This window comes from Canis lupus, chromosome 19 (assembly GCF_003254725.2).
Source record: "Canis lupus dingo isolate Sandy chromosome 19, ASM325472v2, whole genome shotgun sequence".
NCBI lineage: Eukaryota > Metazoa > Chordata > Mammalia > Carnivora > Canidae > Canis > Canis lupus.
Window position 1 is genome coordinate 51,355,882 of NC_064261.1, and position 13,461 is coordinate 51,369,342.

A 13,461-nucleotide genomic window follows, 5' to 3' on the forward strand; every position below is an offset into this window, starting at 1 on the left:
TGGATAACCCATAATCCATCCTGCTAAAGCTGATCAGTCTATTTGATCTTCACAAGCAGTAAAAAATTAGATGTGACCAAGCAAATTTTTACAAACCTTGGTTTGAGATAGGTCAACATTATATTGACTTCATTGATAAAGGAGAATTAGATCCCTGAGATATCAATGTGAGAGATTCTAGAGGAACCATCCTAGAGTCACTGTCCCAGACATAACAGTGTCAGCAGAATGAGTGTTGAGAACAAGGATTCTCTAGTATTTAACCAGTTTGGGTAGAGGAATTGCCTTTATTAATTAGTACAAGAAATCCAAAATTGTGTAGTGTTGAAACTTCTAGAAATATGCTTACTATTTTGCAAGAAGAGTTCTTTTATAGTTTCAAAAGAAACTTGTTGAGACTCCTGGGTGGCTCAGTGGTTGAGTGTCTGCCTTTGGCTCAGGCCATGATCCTGGGATCTGGGATCCGGGAGTCCCACATCGAGCTCCTTGCAGGGAGCCTGCTTCTCCCTCTGCCTGTGTCTCTGCCTCTCTATGTGTGTCTGTCATGAATAAATAAATAAAATCTTTAAAAATAATAAACTTGTTATATTCGTTGCAGTATATTAGAGAATAATCATCTTTCATTTTATAGGGAGATAGAAAAAACCTTTCTGTATCTTCTAGTTTCTGTTGAAGAACAAAAGCACAAAAAGTTGAAAACTAGTAGATCTTTAAATGTGTAGAATTACAGAATATCAGAATTTTGGTGGACCATAGATATTTTCTAGTCCAAGACTTAACTAAAGCATAAATCTATGCAGTCTTCCCAACTGTTGTTCATTTAGTCTTCTAAACTACTAAGTTGTACTTACTACCTCTCAGAGCAAAATATAAATTTTTGGATACATCTCCTTATTAGTAAATCCTCTGTCAGATTGAATTGTGTTTTCTGCCATCATGATGTCTGATCATAATTGTTAGACTGATCACACATTTTTTTCTGTAGGCATAGTAACCTGGATTTCTATTTTTCAAACGTCACAGTTAATGATAATTTGTGTTTTTCATTTAGCTTGTAACACTTCAGGAAGCAAAACTGCTGCTAAACGAAGATGATTACCTTATTAAAGCTGTGTATGACTACTGGGTAAGAAAACGTAAAAACTGCAGGGGACCGTCCCTCATTCCTCAGATAAAACAAGAGAAAAGGGACGGCTCTACCAACAATGACCCTTATGTTGCCTTTCGGAGGAGAACAGAGAAAATGCAAACTCGAAAGGTAATGTGCAAATTAGATTTAATTGAGTGTACCTTCATAGTATTTAAGACCAATTTTTTTTTCTGCTAATGACAAATAATTTTGAATACCTTGATATACACGGAAGCTCATAATGTTGTTGAACCTGAGGTTAGAAATCCTGCTCTTCAGTATCTTGTATTGGTTGGCTTCTATTGGTATAATACCTAATACCCATGCCCTTTATAAGTCTACTGCTTATACCATTTGAGACTTATGATTGAAGTGGTAAAAGGAATTATGTATCTTTATGTACCTCAGAAATTTGAGTTCTTCAGTACATTGTATATACATTCTATACATATCCTCTTGTTTGTGAAGCTTAAGAGCTTATAGCTTCTTTAAAACCATATTCTAATTCTTGCAAATAAAATGGACTCTACTGCCTCTAGCTACTATGGTGTCATGGAGAAGTAGGGAAAGGTTCATTTTCAAGCCTGTTCTGCCAATAGTCAAAAGTAACAGTGGAATGTTTTTCTTCTTTTCTGAGTTGTCCGTTGTGTCAGATTTCAAATTGATGAACCTGTCCCCATCTGCCTTTCAGAAGCAGTGTGAGCCAGAATTTTAAGTAAGAAACAGGGTCTCATGTTGTGGAATGATATGGTATAGCGGAAGGTATTATTTCATAGGAGGTATTCACTGTCTTCCAAACACCATGCATAGTAACACATTTTCTAACACAAAAAAAATTGGAACATATAAATGTAAAATTATAAGGAATTCTGATTTGGAGGCAAAGCATTTTCTGCAGATTCCTGTTTCTCCTAACATTAAAAGCTTGTCCTTGTCAGTTGTTAATATAACAGCTGTGAAGCATAACAGCTGCCAGGAATAGTATATTTTAGGAGAAATTCTCCTACTGGCAAACAACTATTTTCTGTAAGTCTTTCTTGGATTTCTCAAGAGTAGATGACATTCTCTAACCCAGGCTAAGGTTTCAAATTGGTTTTAGTTCTTAGCTAAGGAAATCTAAGATTCTTTGTGAAGATTTAACGTCTTGCTTAAAAAAGACTAAAATAAGTTTGTAAATATAGGCAGTTGGACATGAAGAAGTTTATCTGAACCATTGAAAAATCTGAACTACCAACTGCTTTTTAAAAGAAATATAATTGATTCAGATATATTGCAAAACATAGACTTTTAGCAATGTCTTTGAAGGAAGAATACTATTTGGCTTCTTTTAGTGAGTGGGTCTGACGTAATTAAAATTAGCAGTATTTATTGACACGTAAGCAATATTCTAAATATTTACATTGATTTTATTCTTCAGTAGGTTAAATCACTGTTTTCTACGCAGTGTATATTGAGAATTGCTAGAATGGGTTCATATATTTAGGTGCTTCACCACTGTGCAATAACTAGCACCACTTTTTCCTGACTCTCTGATTCCTACCCTTTCTCTTATCTGTTATTTTCACCTTCCTCTGCAGAGTGCTACATTTTCTTTTCTAGTAGTTTTTTTATTCCTCTCTGTTTTCAGTTGTGGGACCTACTACTTCCCTTTCATGCATACCAGTGCTGTTTAGAAATGTTTATGTGTTTCAAAATGAAAAAGTTGGGAAAGCATTCAATAGTGAATACCCCTACATGTTCCAGAGGTGAGCAAGCTTTGGGATATGCAAAAATGAATACAGCTAACAAAGGCTCTCTACTTCCTTTTCTGTTTCCACAAAATAGAAAACCCGTGTATAGCTAGATACAAAGGTGCAAAAATAGTGGACTTCTGAAACTAAACTAATATTTCATTTGTGAATGCTTAAGTACTTAAGGACATTCTTAAATGAGACCGTCTTAAGGCACCAGCATGTCTGAAACCACTGATTGGGAAGAAGTCTTGAATCAGCATGTGTGTTTAATATGTTTAACCCCATAGACACAACTGTTAACATCTGTGCTTTCTCTCTCCCTTCTGTGTGGCCCAGAAAAAATGAGATCGACAGGAGAGGGAACACAGGGTAGTGGGTCTCAATCTGGCTCCTTAGAACAATCTCCTATGAAGATTGTTCTTCAAAACAATCAAGGATACTTGGTTTTAAAAAGATCTATAGTTAATTCTAAAGTGCAGCAGTTTGAAAAAATAAAAGGTAAAAAAAAAAAAAAAGTGCAGCAGATTGAGAACCACTTCCCTAGAGATTTGGCAGTAGATCAGAAGTATAATATGGGAATAGAGAGAAAACTGTAACTGGGAAAAAGAAGAGTTGATCCAGGGTAGAGACCACTGTGAGGAAGAGTAAAGGAAGTGAGTGGATTTGAAAACAAGAATAGGGCCATCTTAAAAGCATAGAAAAGATGTCAGTATGAACTCACTGTTTTTATATTTATAGAGTTAGAAATAGATACAGATCTGTGCATGTATATGTACACACATATATTACAGTTATATTTCCTAGCTCTGTTTGCTGAGAGGGATAAATAGAGTAATGAATAACATCTGGAGTATAAGTAACCCGTGAGTCCATACTAATATGGATGGATGGATGGGTGGAAGGAAGATTGGTAGGTTAAAGAGATTGATAAAAGAGAAGAGAACACTTTTCTCTTACAGTAGAATTTTAACTTCTAAGTGTCAGTGGAATGAGGAAGTTTGAAAATCACCATTTGTCAATTTTTTCAGGCAAAAGTTAGAATCAGTGGGTATTAAACTAATGGGAGGAAATTTAATGAGAAACAAGTATATAATCCTACAACATACTTTTTTAATTAAAAAGTTATTTGACTGGGACTCCTGGGTGGCTCCGTGGTTGAGCGTCTGCCTTCGGCTCAGGGCATCGGGCTCCCTGCATGGAGCCTGCTTCTCCCTCTACCTGTATCTCTGCCTCTCTCTCTCTCTCCGTGTCGCTCATGAATAAATAAATAAAATCTTTTTTAAAAAAGGTTATTTGACTGAAGAAACCTGACAGACACCATCTTAATTGAGTGATCAAAGTTATCATCAAGAGTAATCAGACAAATAGGTAGCGTTTAATTCTTTTTTTTTTTTTTTTTTAATTTATGATAGTCACAGAGAGAGAGATTGGCAGAGACACAGGCAGAGGGAGAAGCAGGCTCCATGCACCGGGAGCCCAACGTGGGATTCGATTCCAGGTCTCCAGGATTGCGCCCTGGGCCAAAGGCAGGCGCTAAACCGCTGCGCCACCCAGGGATCCCTCGTTTAATTCTTAATATAAGAGAGGGATACAGTATCACTTCTGTGATAATCCTGTTAAGAATACATAACCTGAATTGTGGAAAAACATTGAAGAAACCAAGTAGAGGAGCACCCTACAAAAATAAGTGGCCTCTGTTCTTCAAAAATGTTGAGATCGTGGGGTGCCTGGGTGGCACAGTCAGTTAAGCAGCTGACTCTTAGTTTCAGCTCAGGTGGTGCATGACAATTAAGTGCAGTTGTGATCCTGAATCAGATCCTAGACCAGGAAAAAAGTTGCTGTTTTAAGTGAATTTAATAAAAATTATTGTCCCGTTAATGTCCTTTATGGCAATAATTACATAACATAAAAATATGTTTAACAATTGTATTCGTTGCTATAAAGGATATTAGGGCAATCAGTGAAATATGAATAAAGTCAATATTTCCTGATTTTGATACTATAAGAAGAGTATCATTGTTTCTAGAAAGTCCATATTAAAGTGCTTAGGGATGATGGGGCAGTATATATTCAACTAATCTCAAAAAAATTTAAAAATATGACCGTTTTACATATCTGTGTGTATTTGTATATATTCATGTATATCTGTCTTAGTCCATTTTGGCTGTACCAGAGATTGAGTGGTTTAAACAGTATTTATCTGTCACAGGTCTAGAGGCTAGGAGGTCTGAGATACAGGTACCAGCAGACTCAGTGTCTGGTGAGGGCCTACTTCCTGGTCCATAAGTCATCTTGCTGTGTCCTCACATAGGAGAAGGGGCAAGAAAGCTCTCTGGGATCTCTTTCATAAGAGTACAAATCCATTTGTGAGGACTCCACCCCTGATGACCTAACTGCCTTTATCACATTGAGGACTTGGAGTTTCAACATGAATTTTCAGGGGACACAAATAGTGTCTGTCATAGTACAGACTAAATAATAGATATACATACATTGAGACAGATAAAGCAAATGTAAAATAACAACATTTGGGCAGTCTGGATGAGGATATATAGGAATTTGTTAAAACTTCGTGTAAATCTGAAATTATTTCAAAATAAAAAGTTAAAAAAAAAAAAAGAATAGAAAGGACAGGACTAGTAAAAAGGAAAAATTAGGAAGGGTAGTTATTTATTTGGGCCTAAAGAGAGCAGGAAATGACTAGTAAAGACAGGGCAGAAACATGTAATCCATAAGAAACACTTAGCGAAGAGAGGATTCATTTTAATAGGTTCTGGTGCACTTTTGAATATTGTTCAGCTGGTATGTAACTTTGTGTCATTATTCATCTTTGAATTTGTATGTCCTTGTTAGACTTTTAGGTGTAGTTTCTTATATTTGAAAATTAATTATCACCTATAAAATATAACCTAAACTAAGTTCTTTTAAGGTACTACATGCCTGTATTTTAAAATGCTGTGTAAGTCATTCTTCTACCTTATCAAAAGGAAATTAATCTTTAGACTTTAAGCCTTTTGAGGGTAGAGAACATGTGCAGTACTCTGTACAGGGGACATTCTAATAGTTGCTCTTGGTAATGTTAATTTTTTTTTTCAGTTGGAAGGTATTATTGCTGCCTGATGGCCAAAAAAAAATTTTTTTTTTTGTTAAAAACCGTATTTTACATTTTGCCTTTTGTCACATAGTATGGTGGGGGGGGGATTAATTTCCATTTGATAACGTAAAAGAATTAATAACAGCATTTTAAGAAAAAGAGTAAAACATTGAATCTTTCTCAGGTTTTATTTTCTCCTTTATAATCTTTCAATATGAAACCTGGCTTCAGGTTCCTTTTAATGTCCTATTGCATTCATTTTTAAACTACTTTTAGCATACTTTATTTTGATAATAAAAGAGAGGGACAATACAAAAGGTTTGGTTAATATTTTTTTTTAAGATTTTATTTATTTATTCATGACAGACACAGAGAGAGAGAGAGAGAGAGAGAGAGAGAGAGAGAGCAGAGACACAGGCAGAGGGAGAAGCAGGCTCCATGCAGGAAGCCCGACATGGGACTCGATCCCGGGTCTCCAGGGTCACACCCCGGGCTGAAGGCGGTGCTAAACCGCTGGGCCATTGGGGCTGCCCTTGGTTAATATTTATAAGTGTAAAAAAAAAATTTATAAGTAATTTTTCACATCAAATCAATTAGGATATGTTCATAAATCCTTATTTCTTTAACTGTTCAAATGGTCATAGAATGTATCTTCTAGAGCATGTTCCATATCTGCTTTGTTCTCAGTAAGCACACCAAATATTTGTGATCCTTGCTTGATGAAGTGACAATCTCTTTTATTCCTGCAGAGTTTGTGTCCTTAGCAGTCATCTCTGTAATATATTGGGTTTTTTTTCTTTCAAGATTTTTTTTTCTTTCAAGATTTTATTTAAATTCTGGTTAGTTAACATATACTGTAGTATTAGTTTCATGAGTAGAATTTAGGGATTCATCATTTACATGTATAACACCCGGTGCTCTTCACAAGTGCCCTCCTTAATGCCCCTTATCCATTTACCCCATTCCCCCACCTACCTCCCCTCCAGCAACCCTGTTTGTTCCCTATTGTTAAGAGTCTCCATGGTTTGGCACTCTGTTGGTTTTTTTATTTTTCCTTCCCTTCCTCTGTGTTCATCTGTTTTGTTTCTTCAATTCCACATGAGTGAAATCCTATGGTATTTTTCTCTCTCTGACTTATTTTGCTTAACATAATACATTCTAGTTCCATCCTTGCAATTGCAAATGGCAAGATTTCATTCTTTTTTATGACTAATTTTCCATAGTCAATATATACACATACAATCTTCTTTTTTTTAAAAGATTTTATTTAATTATTCATGAGAATACACAGAGATGAGAGAAAGAGGCAGAGACACAGGCAGAGGGAGAAGCAGGCTCCATACAGGGAGCCCGACGTGGGACTCCATCCTGGGTCTCTAGGATCAGGCCCCGGGCTGCAGATGGTGCTCAAACCGCTGAGCCACCAGGGCTGCCCCCACACACAATCTTCTTTATCCATTCATCAGTCTATGGACATTTGGGCTCTTTCCATATTTTGGCTGTTGTGAATACTGCTGCTATAAACATTGGGATGCATGTGCCCCTTTGAATCACTGTTTTTGTATCATTTGAGTAAATACCCTGTAGTACAATTGCATTATTAACTCAAGGATGGAAAGATTGCTTAAGTGCAGTCAGTCTGGATTCATAGAATGAGAGGTGGTAATGGTCTGTTTTTATTTTTTATTTTTTATTTTTTTTATTTTTTATTTTTTTTAATGGTCTGTTTTTAAACAAATAGTTTCATGCCTAATAAAAATATTCTGTGGTTATTTGATTAAACAAAATATATTCACAGTAACTTTCGTATGCAAATAGGTGCTGCTAATTACAACTGAGCCTTCTCTAGTTATTAAGCAGGACTTTCACTCTGAGTTGTTCAAATTAAATCTTAAGCTTCAGAATGGGAATATCTTAACAATACTCTGAAATGCAGAGTTTTCACTTGTTTCTACCCTGCAGTGAGGTGTTATTACTTTGAAACATAATAATCCCATTCCTTGAGATGCTTTATATCCCACTTTCAGTTTTATATCTAAGTTTGTGAAGTGAAATTTTGCTTGTCATTGTAAGTGTTTACATTGTGTTATTGACCCTTTCATCCCACAATTACAGAGCTGGATGGATGGATAGAGACCTAATTTGGCTATTTTTAGGTAACCTTGATTTGACAGGACTGTTTCTCTCGTCACTGGAAAATACCCTGCATCAATTTAAATGGATTACATTTTCTGATACATTCAGTTTTGTTTCAGGCAAACTTTTAAATATTTCTTTACATTGGAATGATCCCTTCTATTATCCCATCTTTTCAACAGTAGGCAACATTTTTTTTCAATATTTAAGAACTATTTGCTTAAATTTCTATTTTCAGAGTTAAGTAGATAGGTTGTCTTATGTAGTTGCTGTTTAACATAATTTTTAAAGCATTTTTACATTTAACATTTTATGGAACATGTTTGGGTCTCCTAAGATTTGGTGAATGAAAATGGAAATGTGGATAACTGGATTAATTGTTTATTCTTTTAAAATTACTTTCAATAGAATCGTAAGAATGATGAAGCCTCTTATGAAAAGATGCTGAAATTGAGACGAGAGTTTAGTAGAGCCATAACAATTTTGGAAATGATTAAGAGAAGAGAGAAAACAAAACGAGAATTATTGCACTTAACCTTAGAAGTTGTGGAAAAAAGGTAACATTGCTACTGTTATATACTAATTGCAGCAATAGCCAGATGATGGACAAAATATGATTTGTTGCCTAGCTTTAAAACAATTGAAATAGATTCTCAAACAAAACCTACATTTTTTTTTTAAGAATTCTTGTGTTGCTAGTTTTTTTAAAAACTAGATTATCAGTTTGAATTACAAGTTTGAGGAATGTTTTGGTGTATAATATGTATAGATCCTCTAATATACGTCATTGTTTTAAAGAATCATTGAATCTTATTTAGAAAAGAACCTAGGGATCATTCTGTCCATTTTTATTATTAAACTTTCTATTAAAATTTGAGGGAAATGAATATTATAAAGGACTTTATTTCTGACTAGGTAGAAAGCATGTTTTGTTTCAACACATTTAAAAAATGTGTTCTCTATGGGGTGCCTGGGTGGCTCAGGCAGTTAAGCATCCAACTCTTGATTTCAGCTCCAGGCCATAATCTCAGGGTCCTGGGATAGAGCCCCCCTCAGTGGAGGACTCCATGCTTAGCGAGAATCTGCTGAAGATGTTCCCTGTCCCCGTCCCTCTGAGAGTCCTCCCTTTCCCCTGTCTGCATACACTCTCTTTAGAATGGATAAATCTTAAAAAAAAAAAAAAAAAAAAAAAGTGTCCTCTAATGCAATAGTCATTGTCCTGCATAGCTACATGATTAAACTATACTAAACCGAACAGAATTTTATGTGATTCCTGAGGTAAGCATTCTAAACATCATTTCCCAGTGTTTGAAAACATTGAATAAATGAGAAATTGGTCTTCTGTGTCCCTTAGAGATTTTTTGTGTTTTTTGGTTGTTTGTTTTCACCAAATCGCAAATATGAACTTCTTTATTCCCATAAATTTTCTCTTTTAAGAATAATCTGATAAATTGTTGGCTCTATTTGATTAGTTGTGTTCTATTTCACTGAGATATCATTGGTTTTATTTTTGAACTATAAAACGTTTTCTTACGTTTTGTTACCTTTCCAAGATATCACTTGGGAGACTATGGTGGTGAAATCCTTAATGAAGTGAAAATCAATAGATCAGACAAAGAGTTATATGCCACTCCAGCAACTCTTCACAATGGAAATCATCACAAAGTCCAAGAATGTAAAACTAAGGTGAATATCCTCTGGGGAGAAGCACATATGGTAATAATGATCAGACAATTACTGGTTTCATCAGTTACCTTTAGTATAATTTGGTTAAAGAAAAACATAATTAACATGCGTTGTTTTTACTATTTGCCAAGCACTTTGCTAGGAATTTTTACATACATATTAACTCATTAATCCTTACAGCAGCCCTTTGACATAGATTTTACCTCTGTGTGACTTCTAGATGAGATAGCTGATAAGTGGCTGATTCAAGGTTTAGGTCCAGGTCTAACTAACACCAAAAACCATGTGCTTTTCACTATGCCATCTGCTTTCCTACAGAATATCGATAAATTAAAGTTTACGTGTCATTAGCCTAAGCAAATCCTGCATTGTAGTGGTAGGCATCAAAATCTACTATTAAAGCTTTATTCACTGAGATATTTGAAGTTATTCTTATTTTCATCATCACTTCCAGAACCAGCATTTATCAACTGCTGTCCAGTTGGAGTGATTTGAAGAAGTCCTGTAACTTCCAGATCCTGTTTTCTTCCTAATAGAAAGAGCCAGACTACATGATTATTTTGGTCTCTTAGATTTAAAGGAATTGTATTTATTCAGTGTTCACTTGGTACATTAATTAAAATATTCAGTTGAGAAATACAAAAGTTAATAAAACCTCTAAGGAGCTTAAATTTAAATAATAGGTATTGATTGAGTATTTAGACAATAGAGCTTTACTTTGTAGCAAGATTTAAAAAGCAACATAGGGTGTTTGTGGAAAATTCATCTTTTAAAAATGTACACAATTCTTACTTTCTGTGGGTTTATTCTTAAAGGTCAAAGAAGAATATGGAGCGGCAAGACTCCTCCTTTTATTCAACTGATGTCAATTCAAACACCAAAGTTCTTTCTTATTCATCACAGGCATCTAGCCCATCTACCTGATTCTTTTAAAATCATACTTGCCTCTATAGCCAAAAATTTACCAGTGCAATACATGTAATTTTCTAAGTTATTTTTTAAAATCCATTTTATATAAACCAGTGCTTTTTCCAGGTATATGATTGGTAGGCCTAGAAATGAAATCTCAACCAGAAAAAACTGACAGACTCAGCCTTTATTATACGTTCGTTGATTCTTATTTCAGACCATCTATAAATGTAAATGCTCACCCTGTTTACTAGTGTTAGAGATACAGTTGCATCCATTGTTGCTCTACCCCATTAAACACAGTTAACCTTATTTACTTAGTCATACATCCCACCTTAAAATATAGGTAGTTTCTAAGAATGAGGTAGGGATTTTCTTTTTGACGTCCTAGCTATATCCATTGTGTGAAACCCAGCTATATCACTAAGTAAGCAGCATTTTCATTGTGTGTACCATTCTTGACCCTGCGGTAGTTTTAACAGAAATGTGGACTACATGGGAAAATGTAGAACTTCCTAATTATTTTTTCACTTTCATATTGCTTGTACTTTGGTGCTTAGAACAATCATTTTCTTTTTTTTTTTTTAGAACAATCATTTTCAAACATTTTAAGCAGTAGATCCCTACTTATTAAAAGAAATACCGTTATGTTAAAACAGATTAGAGCTTCTTGGCTGAGGAGTTGAGAGCAAGGTGGGGCTGGAAACCCTCCCCATTAGTCTCCTGCCAAATGGCCTCTCAAGTGCTGTCACAACTCTGGGGTACTTGAGAACAGTTTGATTATTGTTCGGTTGAAGCAGTAATTGTGCATTCTAAAAAAAGTAAGCTTTTTTTCTAGTTAATAAACTTATTTTTCTCCAAAAATGTACCAGCTGTAGACATTTTTAAAAATTGGAAATAAGTGTAGAAATAAATCAATGAATTTATCTAAATCAAATTACTTTAAAAATAGTCATTAATTATTAATACAGTGAATTTAAATAAAAATTGAAGTACTGTTAAATGCTGGATTGCATAATAATAGAGCAATTTTTAAAAATCACTAATATCTTAGTTTAAGTAAAAATAGCAATAAAAAGCAAATTAAGTACCATTATGATTTTTAATCATAACTTGCAAAAAGTAAAACCTTTTTCAATTTATGATCACATAGTTTTTGCATATTAAAAACAGTAAATAAAATCACCTCCTGGGTAAAAATGTATGTTTTTCAAAGAGCAGTTTAGTTTTTCATGATTTCTAAAATGATTTTCATTTCTTCCTTTTGGGGGAAAAATCGTCATGTAAACAGCACCCTCATCATTTGTCTTTGAAAGAAGAGGCTTCTGATGTGGTTCGTCAAAAGAAGAAGTACCCAAAGAAGCCTAAAGCAGAGGCTTTGATAACATCTCAGCAACCCACTCCTGAGACATTGCCTGTGATCAATAAGAGTGACATTAAGCAATATGACTTTCACAGCTCAGATGAAGATGAATTTCCACAGGTGCTTGTTTTAAAACTATTTTAAAGACATTTCCTTTTAGTCTTTTATATTGCTATATTTTAAAACATAACCTCTTAATTTTGAGTCTTAACTTTCTTCACCTAATGTTATATAGCATATATATATATACATTTTCCACATTATTTATGTGGCCACTGAAATGGTATTTATTTTGCATTATTTTCTATCAGTTGGGTAGAATTTATTCTCTGTGGAGCATTTAGGCGGTTTTCAGTTTTCCCTTATATAAAAATGAATGTTAGTATTCTTTCCCTCTGTATTTAAGGTAGATTATTAGAAATGGATTATGGTCTTTTAAAATAGTTAATACATAATTATATAAATATTCACCAATAATAATTCCCTTTTTCTTTTTGCCATATTCCACTAGCATTTTATTCTACTTTTTTTTTTTTTTTAAAGATTTTATTTATTTATTCATAGAGACACAGAGAGAGAGGCAGAGACACAGGCAGAGGGAGAAGCAGGCTCCATGCAGGGAGGGAGCCTGACGTGGGACTCGATCCTAGGTCTCCAGGATTACGCCCTGGACTGAAGGCGGCGCTAAACCGCTGCGCCACCAGGGCTGCTCTATTCTACAACTTTTAATGTAAATTTTGCTACTTTGGCAATAACCATTTAATTTTGAAGATTTATAAGAAGTTATTCAAATTATAAATTGTGAAGATAATTCTTTGGTTTATATTGCAACAGTTAATAGCAAAATGTTTGCAGTTTTAAAATCTTAATTTTACTTTGACAAGTGCTATTTTTAAAACAGGACCTTTGTATATTAAAGGATCAATTTTAAAAGATACATATTTATACTTAGCACCTCATCTAGCAATACCCTTTTCTTTTTTCTTTTTCATATGGTATAGGCAACCTAAAGAGATGCTGCAACAAATACATGTTATTTTATTTTAACATTTTTGCTTCATTGCTTTAAAAGAAAAAACTTTTTAAACCAGTATTACAGATATGCCTGGAAGCAAGATTATCTATAAAATAGTTTATGGTTATAACTACTTAAAATCTAGAGTTTATATGAAATTGTGAAATGGGTCCCCTTTTGCTATATTACATATTTTTTTACTCTTCTATCACTAATTTAGTTTTTCTATCCCAGATAATATTTTAGCATTCATCTGGATTGTAACAAATGCACAAAGATATGTCTAATTTAGTACACTCTTAAAAAGCACTAAATGAAATAATTCATTACTTTTGTCAAAGGAAAATCCAGTTAGACTCAGTGCTTTGAAGAGCCATGGGATATGGCCATTTTGAA

The 13,461-nt window shown here is 34.2% G+C and overlaps 1 protein-coding gene across 1 annotated transcript in view; it reads left to right on the forward strand.

The window, feature by feature from the left end:
- The window catches only part of EPC2 (enhancer of polycomb homolog 2), a 117,562-nt gene that overhangs the window by 84,836 nt on the left and 19,265 nt on the right, over nt 1-13,461 (forward strand). Inside the window, 4 exon segments of the mRNA XM_025431786.3 lie at nt 1,052-1,258; nt 8,501-8,649; nt 9,646-9,778; nt 11,979-12,170. Coding sequence (XP_025287571.2) covers nt 1,052-1,258; nt 8,501-8,649; nt 9,646-9,778; nt 11,979-12,170 — 681 coding nt within the window.